The sequence below is a fragment of the Dendrobates tinctorius genome, unplaced genomic scaffold (genome assembly GCF_039654945.1).
Source record: "Dendrobates tinctorius isolate UK_male_01 unplaced genomic scaffold, ASM3965494v1 ptg000011l, whole genome shotgun sequence".
NCBI lineage: Eukaryota > Metazoa > Chordata > Amphibia > Anura > Dendrobatidae > Dendrobates > Dendrobates tinctorius.
Genome location: NW_027361679.1, coordinates 82,513,680 through 82,538,369, shown reverse-complemented (window position 1 = coordinate 82,538,369; position 24,690 = coordinate 82,513,680). Strand labels below are relative to the sequence as shown.

Here is a 24,690-nt window from a genome sequence, read left to right as displayed (position 1 = left end):
TATGGGGCCACCATTAACCTTTCTGCAGCATTATATGGGGCATATATTAATATGGAGCATCTTATGGGGCCACCATTAACCTTTCTGCAGCATTATATGGGGCATATATTAATATGGAGCATGTTATGGGCCACCATTAACCTTTCTGCAGCATTATATGGGGAATATTTTTGTATGGAGCATCTTATAGGGCTCATCATGAACTGTATGGAGAATCTTATGGGGCTCCTGATTCAATATGGATATTCAAAAACATTTAACCTACTGATGTCTCAGTTTTACTTTTATTGGTATCTATTTTTATTTTTGAAATTTACCAGTAGCTGCTGCATTTCCCACCCTTGGCCTATACTTGAGTCAATAAGTTTTCCCAGTTTTTTGTGGCAAAATTAGGGGGCCTCTGCTTATACTCGGGTCGGCTTATACTCGAGAATATACCGTAATTTATATATAATATAATTATACTAATACAGTGGGGAAAATATATTTGATACACTCCCGAGAGATATAATATATACAGTATGTATACATATAGTGTGCGTGTATGTGTTTACATATTCTTTACTTGTACATGCCCTCATAAAACATGAATGTTTCAAATTTCCCTTTGCCTACCATTCAGACGTGTTGAGAATTCAGACTGTTAGTGAATTATTGTAATTTGGGATTGCTGTCTTTATAATCATGTTTGTATTTTCACTAAGGCAATTAACAATCATGCCAAGATGTACTGGTTACAGCAACTGCAGCGAAAGAGATGGGAAAACTATAATAATGTGTCAATTATCCATACTGGCATGATTATGTCTTCAGATGTTCTTGACAGTGAAAACAATTTTCACAATGCAGGTATGTACAAGATACAGTATTGTCAGACGTAACTCCGTTGTTTGCAAACATCAGGACCATTACACAATTGACTGACAAGTAATGGATGGAGCCATGGCTGTTTTCTCTACTAGGCCAGTTATTGAGGAACTCACAGTGAGCGTATATTATATACAGTACATCTCCATTTCCATCGCATGGACTGCCAACTCCACAATAACAAAAGGAAATAGCTGCCACCACCAATCGTTTATACAGGCAGATTAGACATTAGTTACAGGCAGCGTATGGCTTAAGGTTCAGGAGTGCGAATTAGAGAGCAAAAGCAACGGATCTACTGCATTTTATATATTTAATATATACACAGTGAGTACAGAAGGTATTCAGACCCCTTTAAATTTTTCACTTTGTGTCATTGCAGCCATTTGGTAAATTCAAAAAAGTTCATTTTTTTCTCATTAATGTACACTCTGCACCCCACCCCAAGAAAATCAATGCTCCAAGAGTCAAATAGCACTCCTTCCCTCCCAAGTCTTGCCTTGTGGCTAAGCATCACTGTACAGCCACATTGTATTGTGACGTTCAGCAGAAATTGTGTGACAAATTCTGGTGCCATTTTTACCCATTTCCCCATATGAAAATGTAAAATTTGCAGCTAAAAGAACATTTTTATGGAAAAATTTTTTATTTTTTCATCACCGCCTAATAGTAAAAATTCTGTGACACATCTGTGGTGTCAATATGATCACTGCACCCTTAGATGAATTCATTGAGAGGTGTAATTTCTATAATGGGGTCATTTATGGGGGTCCTGGCATCTTGGGGATTTTGCCGATGTGACATGTCACCCGCAAATCATTCCAGCAAAATTTGTAATATAATATGGCGCTCCTTCCCTTCTGAACTTTTCACGGTGCTTGAAAAGTAGTGTAGGGTATTAGAGCACTCAGGAGAAATTGCACAACAGACTGTACAGTTCTTTTTTATTTTTCTTCTATTGGCCCTTCTAAAATTGAATAACTTGGGGTTAAAGCAACATTTTAGGGGTGAAAATGTAATTATTCTTTCTTCACCGCTTAATGGTATAAAATTATGTGACACACCAAAGATGTTAATATGCTCACTGCACTCCTAGATGGCTTCATTGAGGGATGTACTTTGTGAAATGTGTGTGGCGGGGTCCACTGTTGTTTTTTTATTGTTTGGCACATGAGGGGCTCTGCAAACACGACATGGCTTCCGCTATCTTGCGACATGGTATCCACTAAATTTTGCTCTCCCTTCTGAGGCCTGCCGTGCACCCAAACAGTATTTTTCCACCACATATAAGGTATTGGCATACTCAGGAGAAATTGCACAACAAATTGTATAGTCCAGTTTGCTAGCAGAGGGAACTCATCCTCACAGAATACTCTACAACTACTATTTGCCAGCTAAGGAATACAATCATCACAGAATATTCCACATCCACTCCACCAACAAGTAAGTACTAATACTTCTATTATCAATACAACCATTGTCTATCTGCAATCAGTACCACCATATTTTCTCAGTATAGCGTGGTGAATTGTACAATTACAAATGTTATTTATTGTCTATTTTTTGTGCTATCTGGTTTAAGAGCATAAAAGTTCTAGGTTTGAAAATTGCAAAATTTTCCCTTTTTTTTGTCACATTTTCTATATTTTCTTAAATAACCGCAAATGACATATAGACCAAAATTAACAACTAACATTAAGCACAACATATCACAAAAAAGTCTCAGTTACTGAGATGTTGAAGCGTTCCAGAGTTATTACCTCATAAAGTGACACATTTCAGAACTGTAAAATTTACCCTGGTCAGGGAGGTGGCTTGGGGGGTGAAGGGGTTAAACTTTGTACTTTAGAACTTTTTTTTTTTTACCTGTGTGGTCCAATAATTCCCAAAATTATTTTTTTCAGTAGATGTTGAATTTTTGCCTACCGTGAAGACACCAACGGAAGTTGTGGGTTTAAATGTGGCCTCAATGCCAGCTCCACAGGAATCAATGACTCTTCAAAATATCTCCCTTAAACATCCATGGAAAGAAATACAGTAAGTGAAATTAATTGTTGTTCCATTCACTTACATTTACACCAGTCTATATTTTGCTTGGTATTGAACTTTAGTTCTGCACAGTTTCAGAAATAGTGGTAGCACATGAGAGCCATAGTCTGTGTGTACCATGGTGTTATGTGAAGTCGGCTTTACCAAGCAAATTTAACTAGCTGTAATATCGCACCTCTTAGTGAATGGCAAAATAATCAAGTGGATCCTTGACAAAGTCAAGTCAAGCTTCACTTTTTGCTTGTTCTTTATTAAATGGATTATTTTACTCATGTTTGTTGCTAATAAACCTGATGCTAATTCTTGAAAAATATTACCGTATGTATTATAGTTTTTTTTTTTTCTATTTATTGTCCATGATTAAAAGGACTGGCGATTTTTTTTTTCTCCCTTGACAGAAACTAAAAGCATTCCAAAATATACCGTACTTTATCTTATGACTACTGAAAAGTGATCAGCAGAAGTATCTTTTTATTATTTTTAGATGTTTCAAGTTTTTTTTATTATGTTTAACAGTAAAATAGAAGCTTCTTTAGACCAAGATTGAACTTGTATGCCCTGTTTTCATAGGATTGAAATTCTAAGTTTCATCCCCAATCCACTTTGAAAGTTCTTGATTGCCATAGGTGTCACAAGATAAGTAAATGCCAGGCATTTTTATTTTATTTTTTTTTTAAACCTAGAATGAAAATGCAATGAATAGATACCCAATAGTAAGTAAATGAGTAGTAAGGTGTACAATTTTTTTTTTATAATTTTGAAAGATCTGGTAAGTGTAAAGTATAAAAAACTTTCTCAGATCCCAAGATTTTAACGTGACATCATATTGCACTCTCCCTCAATGTTTTCAGATAATTCTCTTGTGTTCTTGAATGATTGGGGGAATTAGTGAGGTTTTCCCAGTAACAAAGTTACGCTTACTCAACATTTTAATCAATAGATCTTGGAATTATAATAAGTTCCACAATTGGACGTGTTACAGAAAATGTTACTGTGCTGAGATAATCTTATAAATGTGTCCCTGCTGTGTACTGTGTAATGGCTGTAATCAAACCAAAAAAGAAATGGAATCAAAAGCAATAAATAAAATCTAAGGTTTTTTATTATACTCAATAAAATAAGATACAATATGTAGAAAATTAGTATGGAAAAAAACAAAATAAGGGAATCAGCGACATCCAATTACCACACATAGATTAGATTAAAATCCTGGTACAAATAATGTTTTCTAGGTAAAGGCAAAAAAATATAATCAACTCCCTCTTAATTATCTCTCAAATGCAGCAGCACACAGTACCTTCAATAAAGTGCATAGTGCATAAAAAACGGTCACTGACAAAAATTATTACTTATATGATATATAATATATATAATATATAAATATGTAATCCTCAAATAGGAGTCTGAAGACCGCAGATAAAAAAAGCACTGTCAGCCGACATAAAGGGAGCATAGGATGTTAGAGGGAAAACAGCCAATGATGTATAAATGCCTGAAGATCAATATAGTATGAATAAACAAGTACCAACCTATCTATAGTGTGTGGACTGCAGGACCCCTACGCGCGTTTCACTTCTTGCTTCTTTGGGGGGCCCGCTGATTCCCTTATTTTGTATTTTTCCATACTAATTTTCTACATATTGTATCTTATTTTATTGAGTATAATAAAAAATCTTATATTTTATTTATTGCTCTTGATTCCATTTCTTTTCTGGTTTGATTATTGCTCTAATGGATGAGCCTTATTATTGATAGCCTCCTTGTGGTATTTGTGTAATGGCTGTGTCTGACCGTACAGGAACATGGTCTGATCATACCACAGCTCCTGGGCAAGGGGAAAGCTAAAGAGTATACAGACATTGCAGCATGGGATCACAGCTGATTCCTTCTTTGAGGTAAAATATTGCTTAAAGGGAACATGTCAGCAGGGTTGTGCACAGTAACCTACACAGTGTGTCAGGTCGGCGCCCTTATACTGATTAAAATGATACCTTGGTTGATGAAATCCGTCTTACGGTTGTTCTTTAATCCTCATTTTCAGTTTTGTGTTAATGAGATTCTCGTGCACTAAGGCGGGATTGGGATATGTAGTGCTCCGATTATATATTCATAATGCAGACTGCCGACAGGTCACTGATCCCTCGCTGACCTGCCCCCTAGTCTGCATAATCTATATCTGTATATACTTAGAAAAAAAAAATCTCTTCTGCAGGCAGGTGCCAGTCATGGCACCTGCTCTGCTTCAAAATCGCATGTTTTGTGTGCCAATAATACATTTTTTTTCAGGTTATTCAGCTAGAGGAAAAAAAAATCTATTTGGAAATGGTGTCCGCCGTGCCTGCGCAGTAGTTACTATCAGTGTCAGCCCAGAGTTGCTACTGCGCAGGTGCGGGCAGTGCCATCTTGGAGGAGGAATTGTTTTCTTCTTCTTCAGTAAGATGGTGCCACCGGCGCATGTGCAGTAGCAGCTATTGGATCATCAGCAGACACCGATAGTAGCTACTGCGTAGGCGCGGCGGACGCCATTTTCAAATTGATTTCTTTTTTCTTCTTGCTGAATAACATGAAAAAATGTATTATTGGCACACAAAACATGACAAAAATGTGAAATGTTTTGCATCACAAACAGAATGAGCTGTGATCCCATGTTGGCCTTTCTATATACCGTATTTTCCGGACTATAAGGCTGGTTTCACATTTGCGTTTTTTTTCGCGGGATTTTAGCGCTAAAAAACGCATGCGTTTTTTTTTCCTATACTTTGCATGGGATGCGCTTATGTGCGCATACACATGCGTTTGTATGTGTTTTTCCGCGCATGCGTTTTTTTGCGGTATGCGCTCGGGCGCACAAAATGCATCCTGTTGCATTTTTTGGGCGTCCGACTTGCCTCAAAAAAACGCATGCGCACGCAATGCGTTTTTTTACAGCAAGACACCCATTATAAGTCTATGGGTGCGCATATGTGCGCATTGGCATGCTTATGTATGCGTTTTTTTGCGCATGCGTTTTTTTTTTTACCATTAGTTGGACAATGGAATTTAGGGGTTTGGGTTAGAGTTAGGGTTAGTTAAGTGGGTTTAGGGCTAGGGTTAGGGTTAGTATGGTTTGGTTAAGGGTTAGGGTTAGGGTCAGGGTTAGGGTTAGTATGGTTTGGTTAAGGGTTAGGGTCAGGGTTAGGGTTAGGGTCAGGGTTAGGGTTAGGGTCAGGGTTAGGGTTAGGGTCAGGGTTAGGGTTAGGGTTAGTAAAGTCATGGTTTGGGTTAGTGTGAGGGGCCACCTAATGTTGGAAAAAAACGCAAACGCGGTAAAAACGCATACAAACGCATAAAAACGCTGCGTTTTTTTCATGCATGCTCATAAAAATGCTTGAAAAAAACGCAGCATTTGTATGCGTTTTTTCAATGCGTTTTTTTGCGGGAAAAACGCGCTGCAAAAAAAAGCAAGTGTGAAATTAGCCTAAGATGCACTTTTTTCCTCCAAAAATGTGGAGGAAACTGAGAAGTGTGTCTTATAGTCCGTATACAGCTCTGGCAAAAATTAAGAGACCACTGAAAAATTTTCAGTTTGTCTGATTTTTCTCTTTATAGGTACATTTTTGAGTAAAATGTAAATTGCTCTTTTATTCTATAAACTACTGACATGTCTTCGCATTTCCAAGCACTAAATTTTGTATTTATTTTCAGAAAATGAGAAATGGTCAAAATAATAAAAAAATGCAGTGCTTGCAGATCTCAAATAATGTTAAGAAAACAAGTTCATAATCATTTAGAAACAGCAACACTAATGTTTTATCTCAGGAAGAGTTCAGAAATCAATATTTTGTGGAATAACCATGGTTTTTAATCACAGCTTTCATTCGTCTTCAATAAGGAATAAATTCTTGGACTTTGAGTGCGCTGCCAGACGAATTCAATAACCACACAAGGTTAAAAAAGTTAAGGCATGGAATTCATTTTAAAAAATAATTTTTTTACTTTTGAGGGTAGTCTATATCATCAACAGCTGGGGACTGCGATGGGCTCTAAGGTCGCACCAACCTATGCTAATATTTTCATGGGTATTTTTGAGGAGTCACATATTTTTAAATCCAAATGGTATAACAATATAATTCTATATAAAAGATTCATTGATGACCTCTTTTTTATATGGGATAACAGCAATGATGATATTCATAATTTTATTCATGATCTTAACATGAATAATTGGGGTTTGTCTTTTTCCTCAACATTTGACAGTAATGAAATTAACTTTTTAGATTTGACTATTTTTATTAAAGATAATTTTATTGCAACCAAAACATTTTTTAAGAACGTTGATACCAACAGCTATATTCCTTTCAATAGTGGTCACTATGGAAAGTGGCTCAGGAACATTCCTGATAATCAATATAGAAGGATTAGAAAAAATTGTTCAGATGTAGGGGATTATAAAGATCAAGCAAAAATCCTGATGAACAGATTTAATAAGAAGAATTATCCTGAGAAATTAGTAACAAATGCCTATAATAGATGTCTTAATATGTCTCAGAACTCCTTGATTAACGGAAGAAAGAAAGAGGTCGAAATAGATAAGAATAAATACACTACTAATTTTATAACTCAATATTGCCTAGAGAACAAGGAAATCAGGAGAGTTCTCTGTAAAAACTGGCACATTTTACTTAATGATTCACTTCTGCGAAAAATTCTCCCTAATAATCCAATGATTACTTTTAGGAGGGCTCCTAATATTAAAAATTTTGTAGCCCCCAGTCGTTTAAAAAATAAGACAGAAACTCGAGTGATTACTAATAATATACCTAGGGGTATTTTTCGGTGTGGAAAGAAAAATTGTGCTTGTTGCAGCAATATTACACATAGAATGAAATATTTTAGATCCACTACTACAGATGAATCTTTTCCTATCCGTGATTTCCTTAACTGCACTTCTGAATATGTCATTTATCTAATTGAGTGTGACTGTGGGAGACAATATGTGGGGAGAACCACACAACCGTTACATCTTAGAATGAACTCCCATAGACATAATATTAAAAAGGGTTTTCTTTTGCATGGTCTGTCTAGACATTTCTCATTAAAACATGATAAAAACCCTTATGGATTAAAAATTAGTCCCATCGAGCAGATTCCCTTCAACCATCCTGATAGGATAGGACAACTCAACAGGAAAGAAATCTTCTGGATTTATAGGTTGAACACTCTGAAACCTAATGGGTTAAATGAAATTTCTGAAGTGTTTCTTTGATATTTTCTTAGTTATCCCTAAATGTTCACTAATTTATTAATCTACCTATTGTATTTTGTAATCAGGTACATTTATGAGTTTTTATTGTTTTTTATATGTCTCATATATTTTATTAATTTTTGATTTTGGTGTGTATTCCTTTCCTACACGTTTCACATATGTGGTCTTTTCCCCTTTCTTTCATTTGGGGGTGAATGGTTTATAATATTAAATAATTTCTCTCTTTTTAGGTATATATATATTTTATATATATATGTATATTTTTTCCTTGTACATTTTCTACACCCTTTTAGTGGGTTAATCCTACCTATATATACTATAATCTTCATTTATTATGGCCAATACGGGTGTATATATCCTTCAAATTATTTTATCTATTACACATATTAATAATAATATTTTTATTTAATAATATTTTCATTCATTTTTGACGTAATTTTTACTTTTTACGTATTGTTTTCGTTCATATTCCTTACAATGGGACATTGTTCTGGAAACTAAGGTGTTAATTTTCCTTTTTTTGGTCATTATTTTGCATTTTTTCGTTTCTTACAATTTTTCTCTGTTCCTCTGGTTCGTGTTATTGGAACCTCGCATCTCGAATAGACTGCTGAAATGAAATTAATTATGCGTTTTTCTGTTCAAAAAATATCTTCATGCATACAGATTTTTATAATAATTAGTTTTTGTTCTGGATGACTTCTTTTTAATATATACAATATTTTTTAATATTTCTTCGGCGGAATTCGATCATGGTTTCTTCCATTTGCGGTTTTTTCTTTTCTCTTTGTTCCTTTTTTGCCTTTTGTCTTCCAGTTCACGCCACGGATTTCTCATGGAATTTGAATTAAATAACTAGTGACACATTTTATTTTTATTTTTATTTTTATTTTTATTATTATTTTCATCTTTATTAATTAATTTTTTTCACATCAATTTCATTAGCGTATTTTTTCATACATATACATTTACTATTTAATTATCACTTTTATAAATATCTTTCTGTGAGACCCATACCAATGGTCGGATTACAAATTTTCTTTTAAAATTCAAACACTCTCCCTGGTGTAGCGGTGTGTTCGCTGGACTTTGATTCCTTTTTTCTTTCTTTATCACGTCGTGGGTTCATTTTACAATTTTTTTCTCGTTTTTCTTTATATATATTTTTTATCATCCTTTTTCTTTTCTTTTTTTTCTTTTATCTGTAAAACATAATAAAGATTTATTTTTAATCATTTTTAATTAGAGAATGTTTAACCTTTATGAACTCTTGATGCTTGAATTACTTTGATCTTTGACCTTTGCGGCGCTCCTCGTGTTTCTGAGGGCGCCAAATTTGAATCCTGTATGTATAAATGTGATGACAGCTCTCTGTAGTCATGTATCTACCCCTGAAGAAGAAGCGTTACGCTTCGAAACGCGTAGGGATTAAAGGGTTAACTTTTTTAACCTTGTGTGGTTATTGAATTCGTCTGGCAGCGCACTCAAAGTCCAAGAATTTATTCCTTATTGAATTGTGGTACGGTTCCGCTGTGGACCGTTGGACGTGCAGCAGGCTGACTCACTATACAAGCTTTATTTTATCTTTGAGAAGGTGAGTTTAATACATTCAGTAATTGAGCATTTTACCCGAAGACCCTATTGCGCTTTTGTTTCAACCTTCTAGTGAAAATAACCTTTCATTCGTCTTGGCATGCTTTCCACCAGTCTTTCACACTGCTTTTGGGTGACCTTATGCCACTCCTGGTACAAACCACCAAACAAAGATGAACTGCTTAAATTTTTGCGACTATCCATCTTTCTCTTGATTACATTCCAGATGTTTTCAAGGGGTTCAGGTCTGGAGATTGGGCTGGCCATGACAGGGATTTGATGTGGTGGTCCTTCATTCACATATTGATTGACCTAGCTGTGTGGCATGGCAGATTGTCCTGCTGGAAAAAACAGTCCTCAGAGTTGGGGAACATTGCCTGAGCAGAAGGAATCAACCGTTTTTCCAAGATAACCTTGTATACGGCTTGATTCATACGTCCTTCGCAAACAATAACCTGTCCAATTCCAGTTGGTGGCTGGAACATTATGTCCCAGATGTGCTCAATTGGATTCAGGTCTGGGGACTGGGCTGGCCAGTCCGTAGTGGGTCGCCCTCCCAGGGCTGTGGGGTACTTGGTACCGGGCCGGTCTCTCGGATGGGAATGTCACAGCAGCGGTGACCCGGTCCGTGGCCCTGGGCTCCCAAGTAAAAGGGAGATTGAATGGTGTTTTGTAGTGGAAATGAATAGTTCGTTATCTGGAATAATAAAAAGCCCCGTATCTCCCAGCAAATTTTGTTCAGACACAAAAGACAGGGAGGAGTCTCTCTGCCAAACGTTTCTCTTTATTACAGGGCGGTCCAGATTGCCCAGCTGGCAGGGGTCAACGCAGAACAACACGCCCCCATCTGGCCACAAATAGAAAACTCACAGATAGTACCTTATTCCTTGGAGAGCCTAATCTGGGCCACAGGACCCTTACCGAAGGACCTGGCTTTACATTCACCATCTACTTTTCACTCCCTGCGTCTCTGGAGGGCAAACAGATTCCAATTCGCATTACAATCTCACCCCTCCCCACTCTTAAATCTGTTTAATAACCCTATGTTTCCGCCAGGAATTACGTCTCAGAATCACATGTGGTGGCAGCAGAATAAATTAACTAGGCTGCAAAATTTATCGACTCACTTTAAACTAATGTCAAAACAAGAGTTTGTTGCAAAATACCAAGTCCCTAGGTCTGAGGCTTTCAGACTGGAACAAAGTTTCCACTTTTTGCAAAACCTAACAGCAGGCTCACCAAACATAAAACCTACAACGTACGAGTTAAAATGTTTATATGACCCCCTGGGTAATGGCCTCGTATCCCATCTCTATTCTACATTTAATCAACCTAGAGACGGCTCTAAACTGAAATCTATGGAGCAATGGGAAGCCGACCTTCAAATCTCCCTCACACCTCAAAGGTGGTACAGGTGTTACGAGAATATAATGAGGGGTAGCAATCAAGTTTCACTTACTGAAACATCCCTTAAACTGTTCCATAGGATTCACTACGTACCTAGCTTCCTGCACAATATCTAACAATCAGTCCCTGGTAATTGTTTTAGAGGGTGCACGGATAGTGGGGATACCCTCCACATATGGTGGACATGCCCGATAGTAAAGTCTCTCTGGAAAGATGTGGTAAAACTAATTGACAATTTACTGAGTAAGAAATGGCCTCTATCGCCGTCAGTACTACTGCTGGGAGACAGACCAATCAATGCTAATAATGGGACTTGCCGTCTTATTGACTTTATTGCAATGGCAACGAGAAACCACATAGCTAGCAGATGGAAGACTAGTACGCTATCAATAACGCAGGTGAAGAGAAGGGTTAATTTGATAATGTTCGGCAATGAAGGTGTATGTCGACGCTGCAGACAGATCCTCTGGGACAGATGGTGTGGTGCAGCAGAGATGTTATAGCCCTCCACAGGCAGGGCTATAGTCCCAGGGCAGAGTAGGTGAAGTGACACGTAGATGGTGTAGTGTCAGGCGCAAGGGATGTAGCAGTGCGGGGCAGGATGGCACCGGAATAAGTGGAGGACACCAGGGCATGTAGTTCCAAAGCTTTACTCACAGTCTGTTGTACAAACAGGTGCCTGCCTCCGTGCCGTGTCCTCCGGGTCAGGGACTCAGTCAACCCCCAGGCCAGATGGAATACTCCTTTCCAACACTCCGCCAACATGTGCCTTTCTGAACGTCTCCTCTTATAGCGCTTTTGAGTGAAGTACTCCAAGTACTGAGTTACACTGGAGTTCCTCCTGTCAGATGTTCTTATGAACCCTACTTGTACGGCAGACAGCTGTAGCCTGCTTCGGGGACTTCTTGCTACTAAGTCCCGGCTCACTATCCAGTTGCTGTTGTGCCCCCAAGTCTTGTGTGGGAATAAAGTGGTCACTACTTCTATTCCTCCGGTGTCTGCTGCAGGACCATTAGTATCCATACAACCTCGGGGACCGGGCCCCGGCCTTGCGCTTAGAACTTCTAGGAAGGGTTCTCTTCTAACCCACGTCCTCTGTTCTCTTTTACTCCTCACGTTCCGTACTAATCCTTTCTTTCTATGGAGAATCAGGCTTCAGTCTTTGTTGCTCTCTCTCTCCCTTTCCCGTTGTCACGTTGCCGTCAGACTTGGGGCCTGCTGTCCTGGCCTCGGCCACTAGGAGGCGCCAGACTGTCACGTCGCCGTCAACCTCGGGGCCTGTTGTCCCGGCCTCGGCCACTAGGAGGCGCCAGACTGTTACGTCGCCGTCAGACTCGGGGCCTGCTGTTCCTGCCTCAGCCACTGGGAGGCGCCGTGGTGAGTGCCGAGTGATGGCGGCGACAGAGCAGGGACTCCTGCGCAGGCATCTGATGGACGCAGGCTCCGCTCCTCTGTCAGGCATGAAGGGGTTGGTGCATCCCCATCTGGCCTGGTCCTGGGAGCGGTCCTGATGACATCATCAGTGCGGGAGCCTGTGAGGGATGACCTGATCCCTCAAATACCTTGGGACTGGTCTTGCAATCCGCCGGATATATTCTTGGTTCTCCTATGTGCTACTGTGTGATTTGCTATTGTTTGACTCTGACCTCAGCCTGGATTTCTGACCCCTCTACTGCCTGACGCCTTTGTACCTCTGCCATTCTCCCGGTTTGTGACATTGGCCTGGATATTCGACTCTGCTACTGCCTGCCATTTTTGTACCTTGCCACCCTCCCGGTTTGTGACCTTGGCCTGGATATTCGACTCTGCTACTGCCTGCCGTTTTTGTACCTTGCCGCTCTCCCGTTTTGTGACCTTGGCCTGGACTGTCGACTTTGCCACTGCCTGCCGTTTCTGTACCTCCGCTGCTCTCCCGGTTTCTGACTACGTTTTTGGTTCCCCGCCTTCTTCCCTATTGACGACCGTCCTGCTCTGGCGCACTGCTCCAACAGACAGCCACCCCCTGGGCCTTGCTACAATTCCAGATCCCTGTATAGGGGTTAAGGGTCTCGGGGGTTTCTCAGGGTGCTGTCCCTACTGCAGTCCAGATCCGCGGACGGACGTCACATTATATCCGGCCATAAAAAAAACTGCTTCTTGTTTCTATATCCAACATATACAAAAGCAGTCTCCCTGAACTTTTTTTTTCTTCTCCTGCCTGAGCTGATTTTTGGCCTGAACACCTATTACTTGCTTCAGTGCACAGTCTGGAGGATCACTCTCATCTTCCTGCATAAATATGCTGCAGTCTAGAGACTTCAGGGAGAAAGCTGAACGTCAGAGATCCACACTCCTGGGATATCGGCCCCTGGGCAGCTCTGGCCAGGGTTGCACAGGGGCTCAGGTACTGCCCGCAGATACGGCTAAAGCTTTATTACCTATCTCTCTTTCATTTGGTCAGAAATCTCTGTGTTTAAAAGCTTATGTGGATAGTGGATCTGAAGGAAATTTTATGGATTCTTTGGCTGCTAGGAATCTTGGTGTACCACTACTAAGACTTAATGCCCCTATTAAAACCACGGCTATTAATGGCATATCCATTATTCAGGAGGGGGTTAATTTTGTTACTGGCAAAATTGCTATGTCTGTGGGAGCATTACATACCGAGCTTATGTCATTTTTTGTGATGGATAATTTATCTTCTGCAGTTATTTTGGGAATGCCGTGGTTACGCCAGCACAATCCTGTAATTGACTGCCACCTGGCTGATGTTGTACGCTGGAGTTCGCAGTGTCAGGATAACGGCATATCATTAGCAGTAAACCAAGTTAAGGTTAAAAACCCCCTCATACCGTTTGCTTTCAGAGACTATGAGGATGTTTTTTCTATTGTAGAATCTGAGAAATTACCCCCACACAGAGAGTATGATTGCCCTATAGATCTGAATCCGGATGCCCGTCTCGCAAAAGGGAGAATATTTAAACTCTCCGGTCCAGAGCGTCAGGCCATGAATGACTATATAGCAGACAGCTTAAAAAAAGGGTTTATTAGACCATCCATTTCACCAGTTGGGGCCGGAATCTTCTTTGTAGAGAAGAAAGATGGTCGTCTCAGACCCTGCATTGATTACCGGGAATTAAATGCAATCACTATAAAGAACCAGTATCCGCTTCCACTCATCCCTGATCTTTTTAGTTTCAACGGTTTTATTGAAAAGGAAACATCATTAAACATGAAATACATTCACATTAGAGTACAAGGATCCCCTCGCAGGGGGAAGTACATAGGAGGAGACACAATATGTTATACGTTATCCTTGACTTCGTTATCTTAATTTTTAAATAGTTATAGAAAAACAAATATAACTTGACTAATCTAGTCTTAACAGAATGAGGAGGGAAAGAGGGGAGTGTATGATAAGTGTCGATAATAAAGATGAATAGACGTGAGGTACTAGAGAGTGTGCTTAGACCATAACTGTAAGAGTCAATTACCATGTCAGCACGCTATGTGGATAAGGATATCATCCTGGAGAGGTCGTCACCCTCATGGGCTTGAATCCAGGGGTCCCAGATATTTCGAAAAATATCGAGAGAATCAGATCTGATGACTTCTATTTTCTCGTATAACATTATCAAATTAACCCTTCTCTTCACCTGCGTTATTGATAGCGTACTAGTCTTCCATCTGCTAGCTATGTGGTTTCTCGTTGCCATTGCAATAAAGTCAATAAGACGGCAAGTCCCATTATTAGCATTGATTGGTCTGTCTCCCAGCAGTAGTACTGACGGTGATAGATGCCATTTCTTACTCAGTAAATTGTCAATTAGTTTTACCACATCTTTCCAGAGAGACTTTACTATCGGGCATGTCCACCATATGTGGAGGGTATCCCCACTATCCGTGCACCCTCTAAAACAATTACCAGGGACTGAGTGTTAGATATTGTGCAGGAAGCTAGGTACGTAGTGAATCCTATGGAACAGTTTAAGGGATGTTTCAGTAAGTGAAACTTGATTGCTACCCCTCATTATATTCTCGTAACACCTGTACCACCTTTGAGGTGTGTGGGAGATTTGTAGGTCGGCTTCCCATTGCTCCATAGATTTCAGTTTAGAGCCGTCTCTAGGTTGATTAAATGTAGAATAGAGATGGGATACGAGGCCATTACCCAGGGGGTCATATAAACATTTTAACTCGTACGTTGTAGGTTTTATGTTTGGTGAGCCTACTGTTAGGTTTTGCAAAAAGTGGAAACTTTGTTCTAGTCTGAAAGCCTCAGACCTCGGGACTTGGTATTTTGCAACAAACTCTTGTTTTGACATTAGTTTAAAGTGAGTCGATAAATTTTGCAGCCTAGTTAATTTATTCTGCTGCCACCACATGTGATTCCGAGACGTAATTCCTGGCGGAAACATAGGGTTATTAAACAGATTTAAGAGTGGGGAGGGGTGAGATTGTAATGCGAATTGGAATCTGTTTGCCCTCCAGAGACGCAGGGAGTGAAAAGTAGATGGTGAATGTAAAGCCAGATCCTTCGGTAAGGGTCCTGTGGCCCAGATTAGGCTCTCCAAGGAATAAGGTACTATCTGTGAGTTTTCTATTTGTGGCCAGATGGGGGCGTGTTGTTCTGCGTTGACCCCTGCCAGCTGGGCAATCTGGGCCGCCCTGTAATAAAGAGAAAAGTTTGGCAGAGAGACTCCTCCCTGTCTTTTGTGTCTGAACAAAATTTGCTGGGAGATACGGGGCTTTTTATTATTCCAGATAAAACGTGTTATGTGCGAGTTTATCACTTTGAAGGTCAGCAGAGGCACTGGAATGGGTAGAGATCGAAACAAATATAAGAATTGAGGCAAGGTGACCATTTTAATTGAATTAACTCTTCCCAAAAAGGAGAGAGATGGGGAGGACCACTTTGATAAAGATTGTGTTAATTTTTGGAGAAGAGGGGCATAGTTGTGCTTAAATAACGTGGATTTGGATAGTGTAAGGTTGATTCCTAGGTAGGTAATATAGTGTTTCGCATGGCGGAAATGGAAGTTTTCTAATATTGAGGCTTGTTCAGTAGGAGAGGTATTAAGGAACATGACTTCTGATTTATCAACGTTGACCTTCAAACCAGAAGTTTCCTCAAAGTGTTTAAGTGTATTTATAAGGTTAGGCAGGGACACACGGGGGTTCGTCAGAGTCAAAAGAAGGTCGTCGGCAAACAGACTAACCTTATATTCCTGTTTACCTATAGTTTGGCCTGTGATATCAGGGTGTAGGCGAATCTTTTGTGCCAATGGCTCCGTTACCATAGCAAATAGAGCTGGAGACAAGGGGCAACCCTGCCTAGTTCCCCTATTAATAACTATTGGTTCCGGAGAAGTCAAGGGTAATTTTAAATATGCTACCGGGTTATTGTAGAGGAGTTTGAGTGAGTTAATTGCTGCGATATCCCCAATTTGTGCATTATATTAAACATATATGACCATGAAACGGTATCGAAAGCTTTTTCTATATCTAGAGCAAGTATAGCTAAGGGGGTTTTACGTTTGTTGGCATTATGAATAAGGTTTAGGTTTTTGCGGATATTATCTGGGGCCTGCCTTGATGGGATGAATCCAACCTGATCTTTATGAATGAGGCTAGGCAAGTATTTATTAATCCTGTTGGCTATTATGGAGGAAAAGATCTTGAGATCCACGTTCAATAGGGATATTGGCCTGTAGTTTTTTGTGAGTAACGGGTCTCTTCCTTGTTTTGGGATAACAGTGATGTGTGCTATGTAAAATTCTGGCGGCATTGCTTGGCCTGTTAGCATGTTATTGCAATATATTTGAATATGTTTAAGCAGGATGTTTGAGAATTTTTTATAGTATAGTGCGGTCAAGCCATCAGGCCCCGGAGCCTTCCCAACTTTCAGATGGCTTATTGTGGATGTGATTTCCTCTTCAGAGATAAGAGAGTGTAATGTGGCCACGTAAGTCGGGGTCAGGGAAGGTAGCGGTACATTAGTTAAAAAGTCCTCCAGCTAGTGCAAACTTCTCATTGCCCAATCAGTGTATAATTTTTGGTAATAATTTTGAAACGTTTTATAGATTTTATTAGGATTAAAAGTAGTTTGGAACTGTTCGTCTTTTATTGAAAAGATGGAGTTTAATCGTTCTTTCGGTTTTAATTTTCGAGCAAGCATTCGATCCATTTTATTAGAGAACCGATAAAATGTCGCTTGTGTGCACCTAATTGCTCTTTCTGTGCGGGTCGTTAGCAAAGTGTTTAGTTTTAGTTTTAGATCATAAATTTGCTTAGTTAAGTATAGTGAGGGATTCAACTGGTTGGCAGTTTCTAATTTATAGAGTTCGTTCTCGAGAGTCAATTGCTCCTGGAGACAATCTCTCTTTTTTTTGGGATGCTATCCTAATTAACACACCAGTGAGGTATTTTTTTATGAGTCATCCACACATTACCCATAGAAGTGTCAGGAGTGATATTAGGGATGAAAAAGGCATTGAGCTCCTGTTCGACCAATAGTCGAGTCTGAGGATCGGACAGTAAGGATTCATTCAATCTCCATGTGTACAGACGTGTATTCGCTACGTCCAGTTTAAATACAGAGAGTGCACTATCATGGTCAGACCATGAAGAGGGAACATGTCTGAAATACATTAGCGATGGTATATTCTCCGAGTTAGTGAGAATCCGGTCTATCCTGGAGTATGAATGATAAACCCTAGAAAAATAAGTGTAACCTCTAGACTGCCCGTGGGATTCTCTCCAAGTATCAACCAACTGATGGGCTTGGAGGATATTTTCAGGTGAAATTTTATCCTTCCTTGACATATCAGGCCTACTATCATTAGAGCTATCAAGGGTTGGGTTTAAAATCAAGTTTAAATCGCCCCCCCATATAATAGTATCATAGGGGACGGACCTTAGAGACTTTGCAATAGATTTAATCGTTTTCATTTGTAATGTCAGAGGCGCATAACAATTAACAAGGCAGAGTCGCTTCTCCTGCACCGTACCCCAAAGGATTATGTATCTACCCTCAATGTCCACAGCCGCACCCTCCTGCAAAAATGGGAAAGAATTATGGAGGAAGATGGCGACTCCTCTCATTTTTTTTTATCATAAGAGGCAAGGTAAAATCTAGAGTAGAGCTTATGAAAAAATTTGGGGGATGATTTATTGGAAAAATGAGTTTCCTGTAGAAATAACACATCAGGGGAATGTTTCAGGTAGACAATAAAGGCGCGTTTTCTTTTTATCGGAGAATTGAACCCCCTAACATTGTGTGAAAGCGTCCTAAACATTTGGCTTGAATATATAGATTCTAATTAAGTCTCTAATGAAAATAACATCAGAGATGGGTAGTTTCACGTCAATTATCCATCCAGGAGCATGCTTATAACACATCAGCACTCTTTTAGTGAAGGGGTGGGGAGGGAACAAAAACTATAACAAGAGAAATGGTCACAACCAATGACCAGTATGTGGGCTAAAGTGTGCCGGCCCATTATTAATAGGGCCAGAAGCAGCAGCAGCCCAAAATGGAGTGGCATATTTACTCCAAGGGCACAGCGCTCGATAACAGGAAAAGAGAAAACAATATTAAGTGTAAATTGTCAAAAATCATATCAAATAGTAATACTTATCAGAACAATGTCTCAGCATTTTGAATGTTCGATGAAACTGTTCCAGCACATTCGCCGGTAGCGGTCTTCAGAGATAGACTGTTTGTTGTGCTGCGGTTTATTGGGTCTGGTACGGCGAACTTCTATCCATTCTCTCCGAGGCTTCTGTCTTTGCGGTAAGGCCCCCAAGTCTGGGATAGGGATGCCATCTTTTTCCAGTGTTTTCTACCCTCTTCACAATTTCTTGAAGAGTAGGTGGAATTATTATGTGAGAAGATTAGAGCATGTGGGAATCCCCACCTGTATTTGATATTTGCTTTAATTAAGGCCATTGTTACGTCTTTCATGGCCTTTCTCCTCATTAGAGTCGCCGGGCAGATGTCAGGGAACAAGGAAACAGCGTCCGGAACGCCTGGTAATTTGGTCAGTCTGCGAGCAGCGGATAATATCAGGTCTCTGGATTCTTCATGATTCATTTTGAGGACAACATCTCTTGGAGAGGTGTCAGGTTTGGGACCTCCCAGGGCCCTGTGGATTCTGGTTATTTTTAAAGAATTAGGGTCTGCCTGAGGTAAAAGGGTGTGGAAGAGGATCGAGGCAACTTCCATTAGGTTGGAATTACTTTCCGGAAGTCCTTTAATTCTGATGTTACCTCGGCGCGAGCAGTTCTCCAAGTCTTCACACTTGAGCTCCAGAAACTCGAGTCTAGCGTCTTGTTCTTGTAGTTGTTCACTATTATGTTCAGTGGCATCAGCAGCGTCATCCATTCTTTTCTCCAAATCATTGGTCCTTCGGGCAATGTCTTGAATTTGTTGCGTGAAATTATCCACAGCAGATGATAACTCGGCTCTGAACGTTTTCTGAATGGTGGTCAGGAGATCCTCCATTGTCATTGGGATCATGTTTGTTGAGGTGGCCAGATCAGGTTGTTGTGATCTTTGAGGGGAGCCCTTGGAGCCCAGTGAAGCTGATTTTGGCGCCAACATATTGTGACTTGTTGGTTTTGTACGTTGAGACAATAGTGGTGTGATGGATCGAGTATTGATCTCTGAAGTAGATTTTTTGGGGCGCATTGCTCAGAGACCTCCTGCATTCTGAAAGTCAGCGCATGACAATTACTTATAGGAGAAAGCGCATATTTGTGCCCGTGGCGACAGACCTAGTGTTCCATTATCATAGTCCACCAGGAACGTCCATGCCCTCCGAGTTGGATTTTAGTAAGATATGGGGTAAACTTTATAGGACATAGTATGTCTCTAATGGAGCTCTGTAGTAATCCCCCTTTAATATTTCAGAAATGTGGGGACGGGCGAGCCAGAAAATCAAAGCGACAGAAGATATTGCCAGTCCATCCGTGTTGGATTTTAGCAGGATATGGGGTAGATCTTGTAAGACACAATATGTCTCTATTGTGACTCTGTTGCAGACTCAGTGAACTGTGTACCCCTTTAAAATTTTAGGAGTGAGGGAGTGGGAGGCCCAGCATATCAAGCTAGCAGAAGATATTGTGGCACAAAAAAGGAAAAAGAGTTAATAAAGGTGGTAGATGGAGCCCCTGTCAGTGTAATGTGAGGCAGCTGCTGAGAAATATCTCTCACTGTGCCTGTTGAACAGCTTATGCTTATAAAGTCCGTGGGCTCTAGATTTTCTCACACAACTGTAATTACACTTATTGTTGCCTCAAGGGCCTTTATATGGGGAAGCAGGTGTCCACTAGTGTGTCACCAGTCTGTTCTGCAGAAGCTCCTTTTGGTGTCTGCCCCACTAGTCTCCCTGGGCACGGCTCCCTCTCCCTTGGAAATCTGTATGAACTCTAGTCTGCTTGCCACCTTGTGCACTGATAATCCTCCTGTCACCACTGGGGGAGGGGGGAAGCATCCTACTGCTCACCTTGGTTGTCTCTCCTCCTGCAGTCCAGGCCGCCCCCACTCCAGCTGCCTTCTTTCCAGCCTGACGCTGCTTCTCTGTTAATCTGCCTGTCGCAGTGGGGGAGGGGGGAAGTGTCTGGCTGCTCACTGCGGTGTCTCTGCTTCTGCAGCTCCAGCCTCCCCAGGTCAGCTCTCCTCTCCCAGTCCAACACTGCAGGTGAGAGGTGCAGGCCCCACCAGGCCCCACGCTTCCCTGCTGGTCTAGTGTTATCCCCTGGCAGCAGGGGTTTCCACTGTTCCAGTCAGGTCTATATGGCCTTGATGAGGTCATATCTAGGCTGAACGCTGTTCCTCGCCCCTGGAGCCCTTTTTTTCTTCTTTTTGAGGCTAGCTGGCCTGGATTGCCTCAGTCAGATCAGGAGCTCTGTGTAGCACGTCCTGCTGGGTCGGCGGCCATCTTGGATCCATCCCTGATCTTTTTAATCAGCTAATGGGAGCCCGTTGGTTTACTAAACTTGACCTCCGGGGGGTATATAATCTGGTCCGCATAAGAGACGGCATGAGTGGAAAACCGCGCTTAATACCCCTCTTGGCCACTTTGAGTACCTTGTAATGCCGTTCGGACTCAGTAACGCACCTGCCGTATTTCAGAACTTTGTTAATGATATTTTCAGAGACATTTGTGGGGTGTATGTCGTCGTGTATTTAGATGACATTTTGATTTACTCTGCTGACCCTGTGACACACGCTCAACACGTCTGTTCTGTGCTACAGAGACTGCGAGAACACTCCTTGTTTGCTAAACTGGAGAAATGTGGGTTTTTTTGTTGAGGAGGTACAGTTTTTAGGGTACATGGTCTCATGCAAAGGGTTCCGCATGGATCCTGCCAAGATCCAACCTAATAAAGCTTGGGTACAACCCAAATCGCTAAAAGCGCTGCAGCGATTTTTAGGGTTTGCTAATTACTGCCGCAAGTTCATCAGGGGTTTCTCAGAAATTGCCAAACCACTCACGGATTTGACCCGGAAAGGGGCAGACGTGGCCAATTGGAACCCTGAGGCAATTCAGGCATTTTCTACGCTAAAGGAGTGCTTTGTGGCCAACCCGGTTTTCGTTCAGCCTGATCTGGACCGCCCATTTATTGTAGAATTAGATGCCTCTGAAGTCGGAGTGGGAGCAGTGCAATCGCAAGGCACTGCATCCCTCACTCAGCTTCGCCCATGTGCTTTTTTTTTCCAGCAAATTCTCTGCCACTGAGAAAAACTATGATATAGGTAATCGGGAATTATTGGCAATCAAATGGGCTTTCGAGGAATGGCGCCACTTCCTCGAAGGCGCCAAACATAAGATCACTGTAATTACTGATCACAAGAACCTGACCTACCTGGAGTCAGCTAAAAGACTAAATCCTAGACAGGAAAGGTGTGCCTTGTTCTTCTCTAGGTTTGATTTTTTAATCACCTTTCGCCCTGGTACTAAAAATGTGAGGGCCGATGCCCTCTCTCGCAGTTTTTGCTCCTCACAAGCCGAGGACTGTGAGCCAGTCCTGATATTGGCCAATGGGATCGTTGTGTCGGCAGTGTCTTTGGACCTTCTGGAGGAGATCCGTAGGTCCCCAGAACAAGCTCCTGACACTACGCCCCCCAAAAAATTGTTCATCCCGGCTACGTTTCGCCTACAAGTTCTTAAAGAATCGCAAGACTCTGTTCTGGCAGGCCATCCTGGTCTCAATAATACCACCAGATTGGTAACTAGGAACTTTTGGTGGCCGACGGTGGTTAAGGACTGTAAAGACTATGTTTTAGCGTGTGAAGTCTGTGCCCGCGCCAAGTCCCCCCATAATCGCCCTGCCGGCTGGCTCCAGTCCTTGCCCACCCCTGAGAGTCCATGGACACACATCTCCATGGACTTCATTACGGACCTGCCGCCCTCAGATGGAAAAACGTGTATCTGGATGGTGGTGGACAGGTTCAGCAAACAATGTCATTTTGTCCCCCTGTCTGGGTTACCTAACTCCGAAACCTTGAGTAAACTGTTCATTGTGCATGTTGTACGTCTTCATGGTGCTCCGGTGAATATTGTGTCCGACAGAGGTACCCAGTTTGTCTCAAAATTCTGGAGGGCATTCGGCAAACGCATTGGTATTGAGTTGTCCTTCTCCTCTGCCTACCACCCCGAAACCAATGGTCAAACCGAGCGTACCAACCAGGCTCTGGAGCAATACCTCCGCTGTTATGTGTCAGAACATCAGTCCGATTGGGTGGAACATCTGCCATTAGCTGAGTTTGCCCTAAATAATCGATACCAGGACTCCATTAAGACTACCCCCTTTTTCTGCAACCATGGACTGCATCCGCGCTTTGGTTCATTCTCGGCCAAGATGTCGGAGCTCCCTGGGGTAGAGAAAAATATACATCTCTTAAAAACGATTTGGTCTGAGGTAAACTCGAACTTGAAAGGGGCCCAGGTTAGACAGGCTTCGGCTGCGTACAGACGGTGATCTAAGGGGCCGCACCTGGGAGTTGGAGACAAGGTTTGGCTCTCTACCAAAAACATCAAGCTTAAAGTGCCGTCTGCCAAACTGGGTCCCAGATTTATTGGTCCATACGAAATTATAGAGGTGATTAGCCCGGTAGCCTTCCGTTTAAAACTTCCTCAGTCATTTAAGTTGCACAACGTGTTCCACAAGTCTCTCCTCAAGCTGTATCGCTCCCCAATTCACCCTGTCCAGTCCCCTCCTCCTCCTGTTTCGGTCAGGGGTACCTTGGAGTATGAAGTCCAGGGTATCCTTGACTCCTGCCTTGTGAGAGTCTCCACCTTACCTGGATGGTGGAATACCACACCTCAGGAGGAGGTGCAGTATCTCTGTGGCGACTGAGCCTCAGGGGTGCCACAGTAGCATCAATGCCTTCATCATGCAGGAACTTCTGCAACGCTTCAGCCACATGAGGCCTAGCATTGTCTTGCATCAGAAGCAACCCAGGGCCCACTGCACCTGCATATGGTCTCACAATGGGTCTGAGGATGTCATCCTGGTAAATTACGGCAGTTTGGGTACTTCTGGCCAGCACATGGAGGGCTGTGAGACCCACCAAAGAAATGCCTCCGCACAGCATTACTGACCCACTGTTGAACCAGTCATGCTGGAGAATGTTGCAGGCAGCAGAACGTTTTCCACAGCATCTCAAGACTCTATCACGTCTGTCACATGAGCTCCGTGTGTACCTGCTCTCATCCGTGAAGAACACAGGGCACCATTGTATAATCTGCCAATCTTGATATTCTCTGGCAAATGCCAATCGCCCTGCGCAGTGTTGGGCTTTAAACACAACACCCACTTGTGGATGTTGGGCCCTCTTACCACCGTCATGGACAGTTTGAGTAGACACATGAATGTTAGTGGCCTGCTTAAGGTAATTTTGCAGGGCTCTGGCACTGCTCCTCCTGTTCCTCCTTGCACAAATGAGAAGGTAGCTGTCCTGCTGCTGGGTTGTTACCCTCCTACTGCCCCCTTCACGTGTCCTGGTGTACTGGCCTGTTGTCATGGTATTGGACAGGGTCCATGACCTGACCTCTCAGGGTTAATTGTGGTGGCCTCCCTTTGGATCTGGGAGGGGTATTAATACTCACTTTGGACTAGGATTCCCTGTCAGCTATACTTTCGTTTAGTCTGTGTGCCTGACCCCCTGGTTTGTGTGCTCTGTTTACGTCTGTTGTTTTCCTTTCCGTGCTTGACTCTGTCCATTTACTCTCTCGGCTTTCTGACCTCCATCTTCCTTTTGACTATCCCTCTGCCTCACCCCCTTCCGGTACCTCGTTATCTACTGGTTTTGACCTTGGAATGTCTGACTACTCTCCGGCGTCTATCGCCGCCCTCGGCTACCTCCCACTCTGTCACATGGTTCAGGTCCTGTTTGCTACCCGATGAGTTCTCTGCCGCTCTGATCTCAGCTCCCTTGCTGCGGCGCGCAGCCCTCCCAGCAGCAGTAACACCCGGGAGCCGTGACACCTGTCTCCTGGTATCCTGGTATCTGCTCCATGCTCTGAAAACTTCACTGCCAG

The 24,690-nt window shown here is 41.9% G+C and overlaps 1 protein-coding gene across 2 annotated transcripts in view; it reads left to right on the top strand.

The window, feature by feature from the left end:
- TBC1D2 (TBC1 domain family member 2) overlaps nucleotides 1-24,690 on the top strand; it is a 136,110-nt gene that overhangs the window by 29,252 nt on the left and 82,168 nt on the right. Inside the window, exons 3-4 of one of the 2 annotated variants that reach the window (XM_073543899.1) lie at nucleotides 705-849; nucleotides 2,775-2,904. In XM_073543899.1, coding sequence (XP_073400000.1) covers nucleotides 705-849; nucleotides 2,775-2,904 — 275 coding nt within the window. Of the gene's footprint in view, nucleotides 1-704; nucleotides 850-2,771; nucleotides 2,905-24,690 lie in introns of both variants that reach the window. The other variant, XM_073543890.1, reaches the window with a different exon arrangement.